Raw genomic sequence first — 22,116 nt, forward strand, 5'->3', positions numbered from 1 at the left:
GAACTTCCAGTTATTTCTAATGAATTCCACTCTGGTCACCGATGAAACCACAGCACTGAAACAGCACTGCTAAAAAGGACTGATATTATTCTTACGTCATTTAAATATTACATTTAATTCCCTCAGAGGGACCCAGTGCAAAACTCTCTATACAAATATACATATTACACATATATTGTATATGTGTAATATGTGTAGCTCAAATACACAGATATATCAACAGGTTCTAATCCCTACGCATAACACACCGAGGACTGACAAGTCATCGGTGTGTTACGCGTTGGGAATGATAATGCTCTGGAGATATAGAGTAGAACCCAGTAGATTCTTAGTTCTACTTATCTGCAGCCTTTGACATCGCTCATCGTGACATCACTGATGCTGGTTCTTATTTGCCTCGTTGAATCTCATATTATTCAATTCAGTACACAGCTCCAAATCACAACAGCAGTCGCCTCAAGGCGCTTTATATTCATTTCATTTCATTTATTTATTTATTTCACACATGGTTCAACAGTGTTTCTTTTCCTACATACAGAACCTCCTTCCCATTAATATAACACTGCACCCATGGGTGAAAAGGAGCAGGAAGAAGAATAAATTCTTGTTAGCACCTGCCCCCTATCTGCAATCCAATTATTCTTACAAGAAGGCGCCAATAACCCCCCAAAAACCCCTCTAACATGTATCTTTACGTAACAATGCAAAACTAAACAACAAATCAATATAATCAGCAATATACAGCATTAAATGGCAATGAAAATTTTTCTTCCACATTTAGCCCAAATTACTTTCATGTTCTTCATATTGATTTATCTTTTTAAGTATGTAACACATTTTAAAACAGTGCATGTTTGTACAACTCTTGAGATTCTCTTCAAGAGAATTCCATATTCTTATACCTTTAACTGTCGGACACATTAGCCTTTGTGTGGTCCTCGCAAAATTATGCTTAAAGTCAAACTTCCTTCTACTGTCCCCACTTCCTGAACACAATACAAACAAACTTTGTAACTTAAGAGGTAATGTATTATTTTTTGCCTTGCACATGAATAATAATGTCTGTAATTTCACTAAGTCTTCAAATTTCAACAATTTCGATTTTATAAACAAATTATTTGTATGTTCTCTATATTGTACAGTATATCGTACAATAATAGATACAGAGAAAAACCCAACAATCATATGACCCCTTATGAGCAAGCACTTTGGCGACAGTGGGAAGGAAAAACTCCCTTTTAACAGGAAGAAACCTCCGACAGAACCAGGCTCAGGGAGGGGCGGGGCCATCTGCTGTGATTGGTTGGGGTGAGAGAAGGAAGACAGGATAAAGACATGCTGTGGAAGAGAGACAGAGATTAATAACAGGTATGATTCAATGCAGAGAGGTCTATTAACACATAGTGAGTGAAGAAGGTGACTGGAAAGGAAAAACCCAATGCATCATGGGAATCCCCCAGCAGCCTACACCTATTGCAGGGTCACCTGCAATGGGGTCTAAAAGACACGTTGATGGTTTGGAGGAAGTAATTACTGAAGTTAACTCAGAAAGATCGATTGGAGAAAAAGAGTCTAAATGAATATCAATGGTACTGAAAGTAGCTGTAGATAATATTACATCTGTGGGATGGTTATGGGTAATTTTATCTCTAATGATTAAAATTGTATTTATTTGTCAGCCTGGCTAACAAAAATTAGCATCTGCATTTCTCCTCCTTTCCACACGTACTGTAACATTACAGACATTTCATGAATGTGTTGTATTCAAGGATTTTAACTACAGTGAGCAAAAATCTTTGAATGCAATGAAAAATATTAATTCTAAAAATCTATTATTAGAAAATAATAAAGTTCCTTTTGTGTAACATAAGCAACATTTTCGTGAAATAAGGGAAACGCTTTGTTAAAATAATTCCTGATTGTTTAACGGGATCTTTGGTTGAAAAAAGTGAAATCTGTGACTGAGCTGATGGATGAGCTGAGCTCCTTCCTCTTCAGCCGGTATTGTGCCAAAAAGTTACTTTCAATGTCAACCAGATTTTTTAAACTGCATAAATAAAGGATATATAAACTGCCAAAAAGTGATTGCAGCTTCTTGTTACTGGAATGTTGTTGTTTGTCTGACTTGATTTCATTCATGAGGGAAACATTTGACACGTGTTTCATGTATTATAGACCAACAAGTTATTTACAGCAGTTTAAATACGAGCAGTCAGTTTTTGGCACACCGGCCTCCTTCAGCTGCACCAACACTGAAGCCAGCTCGATGTGAGGCTGACCGCATCGCTCGATGAACAGAGGGCTTCATTCTCAGATACAAACATGTGTTCAGCACCTTACAGTAGAAATACAGAACAACGTTCTCCATCAGCAGGATCAGTGTAGAGGAAATCTCCAAGAACTGTGCAGCAAAGTTCTTCTAACAGAATCAGGAGATGACACACGGCGCACCTGCCGAACTAACAGCAGGATTATAACTGTGTGTTTTTATTTAGATGGATGCACATTTAAAACTGAGGATTTATGAGCCAAACACACAGTTTCATTCTCACAATAGGACCTGTTATTTATTTTTATTTTAATTTAACGGGTAAGAAATGTTTGGTCATTTCTTGGTAAGGAGGATACGGAACTTCATCTCGAAAGGAAAAATGTAGACTTTCCAGTACTTGAACATCACGACCATCAAAAAGTGTGAAACAAAACATGTCCATGTTCTGTTAAAGGTTTGATCAACTTTGACTGAACATGGGGAACATTGTTATTATTATTAATGAACTTATTTATTTATTTTTTATGAACTAGATTCTAATTATTGGTTGCTGGGAAACTTTTGGTGACTTACAGGTCAAAATGTTTGAAATGTTTATCCATTTATTTTACATTTTCAACAACATTCAATACAGAAGAAAATATTTCTGCATGAAATGCTGTCAACACACTGTACAAGTCAAAGTTTAGTGAAGAAAGCGCCACCTCTTGGTGACACTCTGTAATCGAATTATTAGACACTCAATGGCCACTTTATTAGGTACAATTTGCCAGCACCCAGTTTGACCTTCTTTTCCTCCTGTTCATGGCACCAATTTAAGAAGTTGCTGCAAACACTTTAGTCATGATGCCGTCACAGTTGCTGCACACATGTCGGCTGCATTCATGACTCTCCTGTTCCAACACATCCCAGAGGGGCTCTGCTGGATTGAAATCTGGTGACTACGGAGGCCACTGTAGTACAGAGAAGTCATGATCAGCCCTGCGACAGACTGGTGACCTGTCCGGGTTCACCCTGCCTCTCACAGCTGGAATAGGCTTATAACCAGTAGGTGGGAAAATCCCAGCAGGTCAGCAGTTTCTGAAAGACTCCTTCAAGTGATTTAAATCACCGTTCTTCTCCATTCTGCTCAGTTTAAACTTCAGCAGGTCGTCATCATGTCTGCTGCCATGATGCAGCTGAACAGGTACACCGCACGGATGGAGGAGTTTTTCTTTCTGCTGGAAGGTGGAAATAAATAAATGTTGTGACCCTGCACACGCTCAGATCAGAAACAGAGAAAGACGCCTGTTCTGACAAACCATCCTACTTTGGCAAAACGTCTTACCGTAAGTAGTTTATGCACATTTCTGCTGTCACAGAGTAATTCCAGCACCAATGTAAGTAGGTATGACGGTTTGCCACTTAACTTTGCCCATCAGAGTATGCTTGTAGCTCATATTCATACAGCCAGGATGGTTTGCCACTTCATTTTACCCGTTAAAGTATGCTTCTAGGTAACATTCACAAAGGTAGCATGGTTTGGCACTTAATTTTACCCGTCAGAGTATGTGTATAGCTGTTATTAACAAAGGTAGGATGATTTGCCACTGAATTTTAGCTGTTAAATTATGCTTCTAGCTCATATTCACAAAGGTAGGATGGTTCGCCACTTAAATGTAGCTATTAAAGTATGCTTCTAGCTCAGATTAACAAAAGTAGGACAATTTGCCACTAAATTTTAGCTGTTTAAGTATGCTTGTAGGTGACATTCACAAAGGTAGGATGGTTTGGCAGTTAATTTTACCCGTCAGAGTATTTTTCTAGCTAATATTCACAAAGGTAGGACGGTTTGCCACTAAAATTCGTGTTGTGCGCATGCGCAGAAACAACGGGTAGGATGGTTTGCCAGGTAGGATGGATTCCCAGAACACCCGGCTGTTGAGGCCTGGAGTTGCCCGCTCCTGATCTACATGACTGTTAAAGTCGAACACTACAAAGATGGTATCTGGTCTGAAACAGGCAGAATACAGATAAAACTCTGAGGGGCAGATGGATGATGGACACCAGGATCGGATACTTTGCTTTAAGTACGTGAACATGAATGAAGAGATATACGCTGGTAAAAAAGGAGTGTTGTTGTTAAAGGAAAAAATAAGTGATAGGTGCAGGAAGTCGAATGAGCGGTTTAAATGTTCATAAATGATGATGCAGACATTGATTCAGGCCCCGCCTCCAACACTTTCTGTGTTATTAACAGGTGTGATCACATCTGGAACTCGTACAAACTGGTTTTAATCTGGTTCTGGTTCCTGCTGGTCCACATCACTGTGCTGTTTGTCAAAGCTGGGACATGGAGCTGCATTTCCTGACGTTTCTGCAGCTTTAAAGGCTTCAGTCAGCTGCTCCCTGATTCACAGCAGGTCACTCCACGGGTTTGATTTGGCAGCTTTTAACCGCGCGCCCTTCCTGACCACAAAGCCATCTTCCTCCCAGGAACAAACTGAGATTGTTAGTCAGAGTGTGAGGTCATTTTTGTGTGATTTAAAAATCACAGCTGAGAGGACTGTGGCTGTGTTTCCATGCTGAACAGAACGGAGCGAGCGTTATCATGTTCATGCCGTCAGCTTCCTCTCATCAGCTGTGCTGCGTGTGGAAAGTGAGGATCGTCGTGATGTCACTGTTCACGTGTTGACATTAAAGCCGACTTTCTCTCAAGCAAAAAAAGGATGAAAAGTAAAATGTAATTAATGAGTTAAGGTTTTATTTAATAAAAACCGAGCTGAGGATGGACCCAGCCTCTCTGGCAGGAGTCACGTCTGAGTGTGGACGTGAAAACTGAGCTCAGCTTTCAAAACATGAGTTCACAGTGGAGTCATTCAGTGAAATTATTACTTAAAAAACACATTTTGTATTTTAGTTGATGATGTGAAAGATCTATTTATGACAACATGTAAATAGAAAGAAAGAAAGAAAGAAAGAAAGAAAGAAAGAAAGAAAGAAAGGAAGAAAGAAAGAAAGAAAGAAAGAAAGAAAGAAAGAAAGAAAGAAAGAAAGAGGTAAATATCCAAATCAGTGTGAGCTCGCTGTGATCAGCCTTTAAGAGACGGGAAGTTCAGAGCTTCTGGTCTCAGAGTCAAACAGCTGCAGATTCTTCCTCCTGTTTAATCAGCAGCACTCAGACTGCTTCCTGACTCCCAGTGACACCGTCTGTTTGTGGGAGGCGCAAACACAGCAGGTGGAGACTGACCTGAGTGCAGTGCAGCGATGTCACCAGCAGAGGGCAGTGGCGGCAGAGTCCCCTCAGTATCTGTCCCAAAATAAATCTCTGATACAGGGGGATGAATCAAATCACCCCTGACACACACACACACACACACACACACACATGTAGACACCAGGGCTGGACTGGGACAAAAAATCGGCCCGGGCATTTTGACTAGAGACCGACCCACCAGGTATTAAAGCCATAAAGCCTTTGAATGAAAACAAAAACTGCTGTGACAGTGATGTACGCTGTCTTGTTGGTATATTTATGATTTCTATACATTTTACATCAGATAAAAACTTTGGTTGTAAGATTCAGATAATTATTTAATAGAAGCTAAACATTTTAAATGAGAATAAGAAAGAAAAGTATTTCTTTGTGCCCCCCTTTCCCTGTTAATGCCCCCCCTGGCAAAACTTTGCTAGACCCGCCCCTGCACAGTTACCAGCTGACCCGCGGACGCAGAATATGGTTCGGCTCCTGTTGTTTCATCGCTGTTTTACGCTGGCAAGTTTGTTTTTGATGAAGAGGAGGGGCGTGGTTAACGGAGTGGGCGTGGCCTCTCCTGAAGTCAGCTCGCCTCTACAAACAAGTTGATCAGCTGCTGAAGCTCCAGAGAGCCGCGAGCTCACCTGAGGCCGTCACTGTCTGCGCGCACAGGTGAGTCGGACTGCACGAGACACCACACGTCATCCATCCAGATACAATCGGTCTGATTGATCCCAGTTAAAATCAGCTCAGAGAGAGAGGAGTGTGAATGCGTCAATACATAATCGATACTGTGATCAGTGACCTGTGATCGATACTCGGTGAGGGAGCTGTAACAGCTGTGAGCTCTGACAGCGTCACCCTGACGGACGGAAACGAGTTTTATTCAATGAACCGCGGAGCTGCACGCGCAGTTACACACACGGCTGATAATCCGCCGTCAGCGCCGGTGAGGCCAGTGTTCCCATTTACATCGTCCAGTGGGATTAAAGTTATTCACGGTGACGCTGTGCAGCGTACTGTGCTGTAAAAGTCATAAGTCCTTCACCTGTACAAACTTTCCATCATAACAGTGTTAAATGTATTTATTGTGTTATTCATGAGAGGAGCTGGGAGCAGACTGTCAGAACATTAGAAAACAATAGAAAACAAAGTTGCTTCATAGCTGCTCCGTGTTTAAGACCCTCACAATGTGATCGACCTGATAAACAGACGATCTCATTAAAGAACGTCAGTCCTCTGCAGGAAGTAGAGACTGAAGATAACTGTCACTACGGTGTCATTACAGTCGGTGACATCATGGCATAATGAAAATAACATTAAACGACAGGTGTGTGTGTGTGTGTGTGTGTGTGTGTGTGTGTGTGTGTGTGTGTGTGTGCAGGAGGAGGAAGGTTTGGGAGGATGAGGCGGAGAGGGGATCAGAGAGAGGATGGCACAACACTAATCACCATGGAAACCAGCCCAGAGAACAACTATGGCACCATGGTAACAGCATGTGGTCAATAACTCCCTGATTGGATTGAAAAGTAAAATCCCTGTAGCTAAAAGATGCAAGTTGAAGTTTCACCCAAACGTGCAGGAAGTCGTCTGAGTTCACTGTCGACTCTCAGAGCTGATGGCGGTAAAACCAACGCGATTGTCCTCTCGTATCGACTCCACCCCCTTGTGATAGCTACTGCACGCAGGCAGGGGTCTACAGCTCTAACCTGTGCTGGGCCTCAAACTAACAGAAGCTCACAGTTAGTGTGAAGACGGTTCCGCATGTCTGAGTGAAAGCAGGTGAAACCCGGAAGCTTCACCACAGCTTCGCTCTCTCTGCTGCTTTTTAATTAAACTGGGCTGCGGCAGGAAACAGGAAGTGCATGATGAGGAGAGACTGAGCGGCTCCACTCAGTTCAGCACTGAGTGATCAAACAGTTGATGATTGTTCCGCTCTTGCTCTTGCACGTCTGTCGTCGTCCTCGTTAGCAACAATGGAGACGTGAAACAGCAGGAAGAGTGGCACAAAGTGTTTAGGAGCCAATTAAAAACACGAAACTTCCCGCCGCTGCCGGACCAGTACCAGCCCAGAGCCACACAAACACGCCAGCGTAGCCTTTGGGTTGGATTTTTGGAAGTGGCTGCAGGTTTCACGAACATCTCGAGAATCCTCAGAGCTGTTCATAGAAAGCATTAGCTCAGTGACCGTGAAACGTTTACCTCCATACCTCATCGTTACACGTATCATTAAACAGGATGAATACCGCGGTTGCATAGAAATCATAGCCACACATTAGCCTCACTGCTACGTTTGACAGCCACGTGCTGACAGCTGAGGTGTTTGTCTTCACATCTGGGCTGCTGCTGTGAGTGTCGAGCTGTGATCAGCACTTTTGTTTTGGCTCTCGGGACTTTATAATACAGCCCACGGCTAAGAGTGCTGCTATCTTAGGATTAAGTGGCTTTTCCAGGTGTGTTACCTGATATCATGATTGAATTAGGATTACTTGCTGGTAGGTACATTAGAATAAGGAGGTAAGAGTTCATGTTTTTACCAGGAAGAAGGAATAATTTTGTAATTAACTTTAAGTACTGAGTACTTTCTGGGTATTTTAGCAGAAAAGCAAACAAAATGATGTCATCTTACATTGTAAATACACTGTACTTTCAGGGGTGTGGGCCATGTTATGTAGTATTTTATTACACATATAACGTAAAAATATGTGAAAAGAGCTGTTGTCCTTTTCCTCGTGAGGAGATAAAACAAAGAGCAACAAATGCAGGATCATGTGATCTTTACAAACACTTCAACCAGAACTTTCAGAAGGACAGAAAACATCAATCAATATATGTATCAATATATGTATATATCTCTGTTGTCCTGCTGGGAGACTTCAATGCTCACGTGGGTAACGACAGCGAGACCTGGAGGGGCGTGATTGGGAGGAACGGCCTCCCTGATCTGAACCCGAGCGGTGTTTTGTTATTGGACTTCTGTGCAAATTGGTCATAACGAACACCTTGTTCGAACATAAGAGTGTACATAAGTGCACGTGGCACCAGGACACTCTAGGCCACAGGTCGATGATCGATTTTGTAATCGTATCACCAGACCTGCGACCATATGTTTTGGACACTCAGGTAAAGAGAGGGGCTGAGCTGTCAGCTGATCACCACCTGGTGGTGAGTTGGATCAGGTGGCGGGGGAAGGACGCTGGACAGACCCGGTGCACCTAAATGCGCAGTGAAGGTGTGCTGGGAACGTCTAGCAGAGACCCCAGTCCGCGAGATCTTCAACACACACCTCCGGCAGAGCTTCAACAGCATTCCGAGGGAGACTGGGGACATTGAGTCCGAATAGACCATGTTCAGCGTCTCCATTGCCGAAGCTGCTGCATTGAGCTGCGGCCGCAAGGTGGTTGTTGCCTGCTGTGGTGGTAATCCCCGAACCAAATGGTGGACACCAAAGGTGAAGGAAGCCACCAGGCTGAAGAAGGAGTCCTATCGGGCTTGGTTAGCCTGGGGGACTCCGGAGGCAGCCGACAGGTATCGACAGACCAAGCGGAATGCGGCTCGGGCAGTGGCTGAAGCAAAAACTCGGGTGTGGGAGGAGTTCGGAGAGGCCATGGAAAAAGACTTTCGGACTGCCTTGAAGAGATTCTGGCAAACCGTCAGGCATCTCAGGAGGGGAAAGCGGTGCTCTGCCTGCACTGTGTATAGTGCTGGCGGAGCGCTGCTGACTTTGACTGAGAAAGTTGTCAGGCGGTGGAAGGAATACTTCGAGGACCTCCTTAATCCCACTGACACGTCTTCCGAGGAGGAAGCAGAGTCTGGGGATGAGGGGAATGACCCGCCAATTTCCGGAGGCGAGGTCACTGAGGCAGTTGAACAACTCCTTGGTGGCAGAGCCCCTGGTGTTGATGAGGTCCGTCCCGAGTTCCTGAAGGCTCTGGACGTTGTAGGACTGTCCTGGTTGACACGCCTCTACAATGTTGCGTGGAGATCATGGGCAGTACCCCTGGACTGGCAGACCGGGGTGGTGGTCCCCATCTTTAAGAAGGGAGACCAGAGGGTGTGTTCCAACTACAGGGGGATCACACTCCTCAGCCTCCCTGGGAAAGTCTATGCCAGGGTGCTGGAAAGGAGAGTTCGTCCGCTAGTCGAACCTCGGATACAGGAGGAACAATGCGGTTTTCGTCCTGGTCGCGGAACACTGGACCAGCTCTTTATCCTCTCAAGGATACTTGAGGGTGCATGGGAGTTTGCCCAGTTTACATGTGTTTTGTGGACTTGGAGAAGGGATTCGACCGTGACCCTCGGGGTGTCCTGTGGGAGGTGCTGCGGGAGTATGGGGTGTCTGGCCCATTGCTACGGGCCATTCGATCCCTATACAACCGTTGCAAGAGCTTGGTTCGCATTGCCGGCAATCCATCCATCCATCCATCCAATATATGCATCCATCCATCATCCATCCAATATATCCATCCATCCATCCAATATATGCATCCATCCATCATCCATCCAATATATCCATCCATCCATCCATCCATCCATCCAATATATCCATCCATCCATCATCCATCCAATATATGCATCCATCCACCCATCCATCCATCCATCATCCATCCATCCATCCATCCATCCATCCAATATATGCATCCATCCATCATCCATCCAATATATGCATCCATCCATCATCCATCCAATATATGCATCCATCCAATATATGCATCCATCCATCATCCATCCTGATATATGCATCCATCCATCATCCATCCAATATATGCATCCATCCATCCATCATCCATCCATCCATCCAATAAATACATCCATCCATCCAATATATCCATCCATCCAACCATCAATCCATCCATCCATCCAATATATGCATCCATCCATCATCCATCCTGATATATGCATCCATCCTATATATCAATAACACATTAGCCCTGTTAGCCCTGCTGCTCGCGCCCTGCTCTTTATTAACTCTTGTGAGCAGGAGAGTGAGAACAGTCCTTATCACATTTTATTATTTAACTTGGGAGGAGCAGCAGAGCAGCCATGGTGCATAATAAAAATGTAAAAAGGCTAGTTTAAACCACTACAGCAGTAAAATAATTTAGACTATAATTATTTCCTTGTATTATTACTTCCTTATTCTAATGTTTCTACTGGTACATGTTTGTAGGTAAATGTCATTTCATTTGATTTGACTTTAATAGCAGGTAAAATGTGATTCCAGCAGAATTCCACGTGTAGTCGCGGGCCGTCTGAGTGCTGTGGCATTTTTCCACAGTTATGCAAACAGTGGGTTTGTGGTGACAAGTTTACACACGTGAGTCGGCTAATGTAATGAGCGCACAAGTAAACATTACTCCGTATGAATAATTCATAAAGTCGGCACGTCGTCTCTGTCCCACAGAAATGAATGGATCGGCTGCTCAGACGCCTCACAGATAAAATGCTTCCTTCGTGCTCTTTGATTGATTGGATCGTACAAACAGTGTATCTTCTCCTTCCTTGCCTGCAGAGACAAACATGGCAGAGCATCGTTCCAGAACAGCGTTCTCTCCTTCAGAAACCTTCTAAAGGTCCTTGTCTCCGCTCCAGGGCCTGCCAGGCTCCGTGAATAACTCTGATCATCAGCAGGATTCAGTCCTTTAAGCTTTCACTGGAAGTCTCACAGTTTCCTTAGAATTACAAACTCTTAGTTTGAGGAAGCTTTGTGAAAACAGACCCTGCTCTTTGATTGTTTTCCTCTAAACTCAGTCTGACAGGTTTTATTATTTCCCAGAATGCAGTTCAGCCTCAGGATGGGAATGTTTTCAGTGATGGATCGACTCGAGTCGGTGAGTAGAAAACAAAATCATACCGTTCCAAACGCAGAGTGTTTAGCAGAGGAATCAAACCTGTGATCCTCTCGGACAGACTTTGTGCTGGTGTGGGAGGAGCCAAGGAGCATGCAGGAGGAGAGCATGGGTGTTAGCCCCGCCCACCTCCGGTGGAGGGAGGAGTTTCTGAAAAGACTGAGACACTCTGGACTTCTGCAGGAACAGGTGAGACAATAACAGACATAATAGTATCATTGGCTTACTGATGATGTGCTTCTATGTGTTTCTGTTTGATGGATGGAAGCTAACCAGCAGCTAAATGCACCTTTCAATCAATCAATCAATACTTTATTTATATTATAGCACATTAAAAAACCCAGAGGTACTCCAAAGTGCTTCTCAATAGTAAAATATGAAATAAAATTAATTACATATGGGTACAGATATATAGAGTACAAATACATTTCCAGACAAAACAAAGCACTAATTAACCCGTGAGTACTATGGTAAAAGAAATATTTCACACCTAGTGTAAAAGTTCGGTCTAATCAACACAGAAATATCAACTGGAAAAACCCAGTAACACAACAGGTTAAAATGACATACAAATGCAATAAAAGTACAAAGTGTACATCCGATAAATCACTAACTAATCTACAACGCAAGATCAAATAAATTAGTTTTCAGTCGTGTTTTAAAAGATTGCATAGATTCCGACGCACAAATATCAGCTGTAAAACGGTTCCAGAGGTTCGGTGCAGCAATGGCAAAGGCACGATCACCTCTGGTTTTCAGCCGGGACCTAGGTTGCACCAAGAGCATTTGGTTGCACCTTTATCCTGCAGATCTGCAGATGCATGATGTTACAGCCGAGACTTTTTGTTTTTGTGCCGTTAACTCATTCAGATAAAACAGAAAGACAACAGAAAGGTAAATGTCCTTGTATGGTGGCCGATGGCTTTGAGTTCGCCACTGTTGTCTGCTGCATGAATGCAGCTGCTCACAACTGAAGCTTCTTTTACCAGACTCCCACCTTTGACCTCTGACCGCAGACACACTCAGGTATCTGTTTACATGAGGCACGGGTCCTGGAGCGGTGATGTTGAAAGGAGGCGAAGGACGCTGAGCTCTTTTCTTCTTCTCTGCAGAAGGAGGTCCTCCAGACAAAGAAGAAGATCTGTTTTGTCCTCCTCAGTGCTCCGTGGAGCGTGCTCTGTTACTACGCTGAGGAGATCAGCCTCAGAGTCCCACTGCAGGTACAGCCCACGTCCTCTGCCGCCGTCCTCACGCTCAGCAGCCATCTCACAGCGTGTCCTCTGTCCTCCTGCAGGTGGTCACTGCCCCCATCGTTAACTGGTCTGAACAGATCCTGTCCAAGCTGTCTCTTCCCAACCTTATGTCCCAGGACGTCCCCAACCCCCCGCCCGACTACTACACCTGCCAGTTCAGGACCAACAAGCTGGAGAGGTACAAACACTCAGGACCTGTGTCCCGTGTCACCCTCTTCCTCCTCCTTCACTCTCCCTGTTTCCTGCCTGCAGGTTTTTGGGCAGCGACAACAAAGACACGTTCTTTAAGACGACCCAGAGACACCAGGTGGTGAGTAAAGAAAACAAAACGGTCTCGAGGAACTCGTGGCCGTGCCGTGCACTTGGTGCATGTAGAAATGAAAACTGAATATTTATGGTGTATTTTAGGATAGTTTGACTATTTCAGAGGACAAATCCAGAACATAGAAACAGACAAATAAATGTTAATATTTCAAAACATCTTTAAACAAAAATACACAAACTAACATCTAAGAGTTTTTAATCCAAAGAACCTGAAAGTGTGAATTTAAGATTTCTTGTGCTGCTTCATTAATGACACAAAACCCGAGCAGATGTGAACTGTCTGTTTGGTCATGTTGGGAAAGTTTCCAGCACAGCTTCAGTAAACTGAGCTGAGAGCGAGCTGCTCTGATTGGCTCAAAGGCAGAAATACCAGCGAACGAGCAGATCCAGGATGTATCGGTCAACAGACGGATGCTGCCAGCGGCAACGCCTCCTCCTCAAACAAACTCTACAAACACACACACACAAATGTCCGTGTGTGTGTGTAGCATTTTATTTTATGAGTCTGTATTTCCTTAACAATCCACTAAAGTTTCCTGAAAACAGCACAAACATGTTTCTGTGGTTCTGAATCGAGATGGTTGTGGTGTTCTGCAGGGCACTGTCCTGGAGGCTCTGTTCTTTCTATTGATGCTAAAAGTTTCAGGGAAACAAAGTTTCAGCCCTGTCATAATCAGCCTTAGACATGGTTATGCTAGCTTAGCATGAAGCAAGCTGAGTTCCTTGAAACCCTCGTGTCCCTCTAGCTGTATGAGATCTTAGCCAGGACTCCATACGGTTCGGTGAAGAACGGGGAGGTGGGCGTCGACCGTCTGGTGAACGAGCAGGTCTTCACCGCCGCCTACCCGCTGCACGAGGTGAGATGTACACCACGAGCCTGGTCTGAAGCTGCTGTGATTCCCAGATTGAAACCCAGGCTGATGTTTGATACGATGTTTGCAGGGAGATTATCAGCTGCCGACCCCCCCGGTTAGTCCCCAGAGTTTAAGCCTGAGGCAGATCCTGTATGCTTACTGGGCCCAGTGGTCCTGCTGGAGACGCTACCAACCTCTGGACCACATCAGGGAGTACTTTGGGGAGAAGATCGCACTTTATTTTGCCTGGTTAGGTAAATATGAGGAAAATACCTCGGACATTATACCGTTATTTGGTGACGACTGTCTCACAGTGTCTGCATGCAGGCTTCTACACTGGCTGGCTGCTGCCGGCGTCTGTCGTCGGGACGGTGATCTTCCTGATCGGGTTTTGGCTCGTGGCCACCGACGTTCCAGCGTGAGTACAAACTCATCATCAGCGTTCATTTTAAAGCAGTTTGTGAGGACATGCTTATTCGTCATGGTTGATGCACCTGTGGTGATCTGTGTTTGAATTTGTAGGAACGAGTTGTGTGGTAGCGGAAACAGCTTCATCATGTGTCCGCTCTGTAATATCTGCTCCTACTGGAACTACTCCAGCATCTGCGTCACCTACAAGGTACCTGCCACCACCACACCTCTCACATTTATTTAAATGTTTCAGTTCTCTGGGAAAACACAGGGCGAGGCAAAGCAGCCATGTTCCTTATTCCAGCATATATTCATGCATCACTGGGGTTTCATCTCGCTGATCTCTGTGAGATGGATCGTGGATGTTTCTTCAGAGGTTTCTGTTTCCTGATACGTCTCCTGGCAGATTAATAGTCGGTGCCGTCTACAAGCCAGGAATTTTCTGTTGGAATATTTTTTTATATTTTTTTGTTGGTAAGAAGTCAAAACAAGAAGAAAATCCTTATATATTCTCTTCATGTTCTACACAGGCTCTTTTCATAATCGCTGGCTCACAGATTTTCTCCAACACTGAGGTTGACGATCCTCATATCTGGTCCTGGATGTTTGTTGAGCTTTTGTGTTTGATTTTGGAGAAATGAGCAGCTGTAAAGACCTCAGCTACTCTGACAGAGATCAGATCACTTCTTGGTGTCAAATACCACACTGAGGCTTATCGGGCAGTTTAAAGTGGACAGCAGTATACAACTCTGTCCTCTGACCTCATCAGGTCCTCTGAGCGGCCCCTTAGTTAAATGTTTGGAAATCAGCACAGGCTGATGTTACTGAGCCATCTGTGCATCCACCACTCTGAAAGGCTGTTTGTGTCTCTGCAGGCAGGTCTGCTGTTTGATAACGGAGGAACCGTTTTCCTCAGTGTCTTCATGTCTCTGTGGGCCATCACCTTCCTGGAGTACTGGAAGAGAACGTGTTCATCTTTGTCTCACCGCTGGGACTGCTCCGACTTCCAGGACATCGAGGTGCGATGCCGTCGCTCGGCCTCGCCTGCTTGTGATTAAAGTTAGCCAGTGGATTGTTTCGGGGGGTTTGTGAATTTGTGAATTTCACATCTTTGGTAGGAGCGACCTCGTCCAGAGTTCACCGCCATGGCACCGATGACCGTGAGGAACCCGGTGACCGGAGCGGAGGAGCCGTACTTTCCTGAAAATAAGCGATTCAACAGAACTCTGACTGGCTGCATGGTCATCATCATCATGGTGAGTCTCCTGAAGTCCTCGTAGCCGACACAGTCTAACACGCACGTCCACCCGATCTAAGGTCATGGCTTCCACAGGTGTAAGATGATTATTGCATGATGCTGCCAGCTGAGGGTAGGGTCGTTTCTGTTCTCAGAATCTCTCAGAATTTCCCACAGTGGCCCCTCCCCCGTCCTGCTCTGGAGCTGGTATTCACTCCCGCCTCCAATATGTCAACCAGTTCTTGTTTGGGGGTCAGCACTGACATCACTGTGATGGAAAGGGGCTGAAGGTTGGAGCCATCAGGGGCTGTGGGTGATGCTAATTCCCCCACAGATTCTGTCCAACCTGTTATAATGTGGTCTCCATCTATGACCACAACTCCAAAGAAGTCGGGACACTGAGTCAAACACAAATAAAAATAGAATGCAATGATTTGCAAATCTCATAAAGTCTCATTTTATTCCCAGTAGAACATGTAGTGTTTAAACTGAGACACATCCTGTTGGATGTGACGGAGAACAGAGCACCTTGAAGCCACATGTGACCATGATGGACAAACGGCGCCGTCTCCTCTGGGCCAAAACAGATGTGAGGTCAGAGGAGAGCGAGTGTTCAGCTGGGGGGGCGTCAGTGTCCATGGAACTGACAACTGGCACATCTGGAAAGGCTCCATCAGTGCTGAAAAGTGTAAAGTGTTGTTAGAGCAACATCTGCTCCATGCTGATGTTTCTCAGGAAGGCCTTTGTGTTTGAGCAGGACGACGCTGAACCGCAGACTGCTTCTATAACAGCCTCACGGCTTCAGAGGAGCAGAGTCCGACCCTGAACCGGCCCGCCTGCAGTCCAGACCTCTGACCAGCTGACAACATCTGGAGCATCATGAAAGCAGCAAGAGGACAAAGCAGAGCCAGGACTGCTGAACAGCTGGAATCCTCCATCAGACCATCACAGATGTTAGAGAGCAAACATGGACCTGTCCTACTTTTACAGACGTGTCGCTGCCATCATGTTCACAAGGAGCTCATATTTTTTTATCACAGTGGTTTGTTCAAAATCTGAATTTATGAGATTTAAAATCACTTCCTTCTGTTTTTATTTACATTTACAGCCTCAGTGGTGACAAAGATGTTAACACCCACCATCAGCTGTACGTTAGACGAGCTGCAGGTCTCCTACGAGCTTTCTGGCCTCACGTTTCTTCGGTTAGAACATTTAAGTTTGGGTTCTCTGCAGAGGAGAAAATTAGCCTAATCCTAAACCTGAAGCAGCTGCTGTTGCCTGTGTGCATGTTAGCAGGTTAATTAAGTTCATGATGTTATACTTGACAGATCCATATCTGGCCAATGAGATTTCTCTCCCACATGTTAACCAGTCAGTGTGCATCCACATTTATGAATCTGTCTGTGTCTCGACCTTAAAATGAAATCAGGTGTCAGTGGATAAAAGGTCTGAAATGACTTCTCCCGTGCAGGTCGCCGTGGTGTTGATTTTTCTCACGGCCATCATTTTGTATCGCACCATCCTCAGCATCATCATCTACAAGTCAGAGTACAGCTTCTTCAGCTTCTCTGTGAGTAAAAGGCAGCTCGCCTGCCTTCACCTGGGTCCACGAAGCTTAACCGAGGACCGCAACATCACTGACGCCATCACACCTGTGTGTGTGTGTGTGTGTGTGTGTGTGTGTGTGTGTGTGTGTGTGTGTGTGTGTGTGTGTGTGTGTGTTTAGGCTGGGAGAATAGCCAGTATCTCAGGGTCAGTATTGAATCTGCTGGTCATCCTTCTGCTGTCCAGGATTTACACCACCCTGGCCCACATCCTCACCCGGTGGGGTGAGTCTCCCTCCACATCTCAGCCTCGTCTAAAGAAACTTTACACATTTTCATAAACTGTAGGATTCTGTGAAAATGTCTGATCTTTTCTGAGACCAGTTTATTAATGAATATTTTAGGAAGTCTAAGAATTTTTAGTTGATAACAAATAACAGCTGCTAACTGAGCTTTTACTAAGTAATCTTGGCTTTTCATTTTCACTACTGTTCAGGTAAAAATAGACAAATTTAATTTGGCGCGCCATGATCTTCATTTCATCTGAAGGTGTGTGTGTGTACCTGTTTAGACATCTATGTGGGGACCAACAGTCACTTATGAGGACAAAGTGCCCGTCCCCACGAGTTTGAAGCATTTTTGAGGCAAAATGTGGTTTTAGTGTCAGAGTCAGGTTATGGTTAGGATTAGGCATTCTTTTTGATGGTTCGGGTTGCAGCTAGGATAAGCATTATGTCAATGAGATGTCCTCACTAAGATATGAAAACGAGAATATGTGTGTGTCTGTGTGTTCCTGTAAGAGATGCATCGCACTCAGACTAAATACGAAGACATGTTCATCCTGAAAGTTTTCGTCTTCCAGTTTGTTAACTTCTACTCGTCTCCGGTCTACATCGCCTTCTTCAAAGGCAGGTGAGGCTGATCAACATTAAACTGATGAAACTCACCTCGGCTGGTTTGGAAAACCTGCTGATTGGTTGTTTGTTTCAGGTTCATTGGCTACCCTGGAAATTACAACACTTTGTTTGGAGTCCGCAACGAAGACGTGAGTTGATGATTGTGGTCATGTGATGATGATGTGACGATTACAGAGAAGTATCAGATCTCTTCACCCAACCGCCTGCATGGAGAGGTTAGGTCAGACAGTTTTTAAATGATGCTGTGAGCGCTCACAGACCATTTCAAACAACAGTTTTGGACGCGCTGCAGTTTCCAACTGTTTTCCAAAGTGTGACATAAAGCACCCAGAGCAGCACGTCTGAAGTTACAGTAGGGTACCTGCTGATCCATCAGCTGAACTTGGCCTGTCTGAACTCACACTGCTCTCAGCTGCATGAATAGATGAACCACTAAACTCCGCCTCTCTGGCTGTGTGTTACAGTGTGGAGCAGGTGGATGTCTCATTGATCTGGCTCAGGAGCTGCTGGTCATCATGGTGGGAAAACAGCTGATCAACAACATCCAGGAGTTCATTTCCCCGTAAACAGACACACACAGATACACAACAAAGTGCATGAGAACAGACTGCATCCTGGTGCCAGTGTGTCTCAGAATAGTGATGCATAATGCACAGTTATGTGGATTTGTGTCACCAAGCGCAGTCTCGGGTGCTTTGCAATGATATGGGCTCGTTATTTGCAGGAAGGTGAAGTCATGGTGGCAGAAGAGGAAGCTGAATCCTCAGCTGAAGGAGGCGGGACAGGAGGCCCAGAGGCAGGAGGAGGCTTCTCCCTGGGAGGCAGACTACCAGCTGCTGGTCTGTGAGGGACTCTTCAGTGAATACCTGGAGATGGGTGAGTCCCAGGTTTATCCTCACATCCTGGGAGATGTAGTGTTCCATATGAGTCTGGTCTTCACTGTAAATCCTCCTCATCCTTCACAGTGATTCAGTTTGGGTTCATCACCATCTTCGTGGCGGCGTGCCCCCTCGCTCCTCTCTTCGCTCTCATTAATAACTGGGTGGAGGTCCGTCTGGATGCTCAGAAGTTTGTGACTGAATACCGTCGCCCGGTGGTAGAGCGAGCTCAGGACATCGGCATCTGGTTTCCCATCCTGCAGTTCATCGCACACATGGCCGTCCTGAGCAACGTAAGACTGTTTTGTTTTTTTTACGTATGGACGAACAGTTAACATCCAACCCCGCTGATGTCACTCTCGCCTGTTTGGCTGTAAAAGCCCAATTTGTATTTCCAAATTTAGCTCAAAACATACGTTTTGTTCGCACCACAACCATAAATCATGATCCTATAAATGAGCCGCCAACGAATCTGAACTTGTATTTTCAGGCGTTCCTCATAGCGTTCACGTCATCCTTCGTGCCTCGACTGTACTACCGCTACACCAGAGACAGCACACTCAGTGGCTTCATCAACTTCACTCTGGCTACATCACCGCTCAGCTACCAGCAACAGCACAACACATCCTGCAGGTAAGCATCTGCACCACAACACCACCACCAAGAACCACATGGGCAGGCTGAGCCCGGTCGGGCAGTTATGGACTTCATTTTAGCACCAAAACAGTCATAGTCACATGATCACATAAGACCAGGCATCTCAGCAGCTTTGAGATTGGGCTCAAAGGTGAAATGTCAAGTTTTCAAAGAAAGAACTTTGATTAGAGGTCTAACACACGATGGCAAAGTGTCCTGATTGTTTTAACTCCACGTCAGCAGCCACATCTTTAAATAAACATACATCATTTTAATACTAAGACACATGTGAGTGTCATACTCATCACTGCCAGCTCAACACTTAATCTTAATACATCCTCTGTGGTCATTAGCCACGTTATAGACTCTTCATATGACACATAATGGAACAGGAATATCATTTATATGTAGATGCACATCTCCCCTGACCAAGTAATGTTTGGGCTAAAACTGGGCTCTGTCTAACACGTTCAGCTAATGTGGGACTGAAAGTAGATTATATTAGACTTACTGGTCCCACATGATCACAACACACTGTGGTTGTCATGATCAGCGTTCGTGGACTGAATGGTCTGTGTCTCACCATGGAGGTCACGATGGACCTGCCCAAGGTCTGCAGGAACACCACAGGTGGTTAAACGGGTTTATATTCAAATGGGTGGAAGCCTTTTTTCTAGATGTGTTTTCAGTGAGATCCAAAGACAATTCAGTTTTATTTATACAGCGCCCAATCACAACAACAGGTGCTTTATATTGTAAGGTAGACCCTACAGATCATATGACCCCCTATGAGCAATCACTTTGGCAACAGTGGGAAGGAAAAACTCCCTTTTAACAGGAAGAAACCTCCAGCAGAACCAGGCTCAGGGAGGGGCGGTGAGATGAGGAAGACAGGACAAAGACGTTCTGTGGAAGAGAGACAGCAGACAACATTTTACGTTTTTATTTGACAACCTAATCTTGACGTCATTTCAACGTCTGTGACGTCACCTTTCATTTAACATTTGGTTGGTAGGAACAAAATCCTGACGACAAATTCACTGTTGCTGTTGATGTTTCGAGTGCTGTCTAAATGTTGTCTAAATGTTTACTGCAGCTCATTTTAATTATTCTGTAAATTTAAAATGCTGGTGGCGCCATAATATAGTGGTTTACAGCGCTCTGCGGTTAAATCCCAGCAGGAGACACAGAGCCTTTTGGGTTTGTGTCCGAAATGTATCAGGAGTGAAACTGTGCCACGTGAAATCGTCAAAGCTACCTGCTGTGAACGAGTAGCACAGTACCTACTGCAGGTAATCGACGCGTCGTTATCGTCCACAGGTATCGCGGTTTCAGGGATGAAAACGGTGAATACCTGCCAGAATACTTCCACCTCCTCGCTATACGGCTCGGTTTCGTCATCATCTTTGAGGTCAGTGTCTCTCAGACTTCACTGAACCCCAAGCAGTCTGTGAACTGTTGAAGACTTGTCCCATTTTTCTTCCTCAGCATGTAGTCTTCTTCATCGGCCGCTTAATAGATTTGATGGTTCCTGATGTGTCCGAAGAGGTGGAGATGAAGATAAAGAGGGAGCACTACATGGCTAAAGAGGCTCTGGCTGAGAACCAGGTATCAAAGTTAACAGAGTGTCACATGACGGTTTGTCTCACAGTTTGTTTACTATCATGTTCTATGCCTGCAGTCTCTGGGGAAGACCATGATTCCTGGGAATGGGGAAGCCCCGCCCAGTGAACTGCGACAGCGTAGATCCAGAATCTCTCCACAGGAGAGCGACCCACCGTCACCGAACCTGGAGGAGATCGCAGAGGAGACTGAAGCCATATTCAGCTCCTAAGACGAAGCTCAGGTGGACTTGGGCTACAACACCCAACGCTCGTTTTTAACCACTGACTGCTTATCACTGCGCCTGTCATCAAATAACTTTTTAACTGTAACTTACTATTTTCAAAACTTGCCATGTTTGTTGTAATTGAAGTTTGTGAGTTAAATGCTAAATGTTGCTCAGCAGCTGGTAACCTGATGGGAGGCAGTTAGTGACAGCGCTGTAACATGAGCTGGGCTTTTTCATGTAATGAACATTTGGATATCTGTTACACATAAACTTATATATATCCAAACACTTTATGGGTGATTACAGAAACATAATCATCAATGTTGGCATGAATTTCACTGTGGATGAGGTAGCTTCTCTCACACTGTAGCTGAATGTGCTGTTTATGTGTATTTGAATGCTTAGTCAGATATCTTGTGTAGTTTAGCTTCTATTGCTGAAATGTTTTAGTTTATTTTCTAATAAAAATTCATGGCCAAGAAGATTTACATTATTTTTGGTATTTTCCATTTTTTTCACAGTTTATTGTTTGTTGTTCTGTCTGTGTAAGCTCAGCATGAGGACCACTGATGGGAGTGGTGATTAGATGTTCAACCATATCCTCCTGCAGAAGAACGGGGCCCAACAGCAGCTACCTCCATCAGCAGGACACAGCCCCACACAAACACTGAACATTTTTCAGATACTAGTGTGATCAAACCTTTTGCATGATTGGATCTGCTTCCAATATTCCAGGGCCAGATCTGACTGGGCAGCCCCAGACCCATCATTTACGACGTGTTTCCCAGACATGCATTAAGCCCGTTCCTAAAGTAACAGAAAAGTTCAGTCTCCACTGAAAACAATTTTAGTCTGAAAAAAGGCTCAGCCCAAGC

General features: G+C 44.8%; 1 protein-coding gene across 1 annotated transcript; it reads left to right on the forward strand.

The window, feature by feature from the left end:
* Positions 1-6,146: 6,146 nt before the first annotated feature.
* ano7 (anoctamin 7) lies at positions 6,147-21,253 on the forward strand. Its single transcript, XM_063493638.1, has 24 exons — positions 6,147-6,179; positions 6,892-7,005; positions 11,291-11,338; positions 11,418-11,545; positions 12,469-12,576; positions 12,651-12,787; positions 12,862-12,919; positions 13,680-13,790; positions 13,876-14,041; positions 14,115-14,205; positions 14,310-14,406; positions 15,074-15,217; positions 15,317-15,454; positions 16,907-17,005; positions 17,162-17,264; positions 17,780-17,891; positions 17,970-18,024; positions 18,361-18,458; positions 18,621-18,772; positions 18,862-19,067; positions 19,265-19,407; positions 20,731-20,821; positions 20,899-21,018; positions 21,092-21,253. The coding sequence occupies exons 2-24, from the start codon at positions 6,912-6,914 to the stop codon at positions 21,242-21,244; spliced, it is 2,652 nt and encodes an 883-aa protein (XP_063349708.1). The 5' UTR covers positions 6,147-6,179; positions 6,892-6,911; the 3' UTR covers positions 21,245-21,253.
* Positions 21,254-22,116: the final 863 nt, after the last annotated feature.

Source organism: Pelmatolapia mariae, linkage group LG14 (assembly GCF_036321145.2).
Source record: "Pelmatolapia mariae isolate MD_Pm_ZW linkage group LG14, Pm_UMD_F_2, whole genome shotgun sequence".
NCBI classification, from domain to species: Eukaryota; Metazoa; Chordata; class Actinopteri; order Cichliformes; family Cichlidae; genus Pelmatolapia; species Pelmatolapia mariae.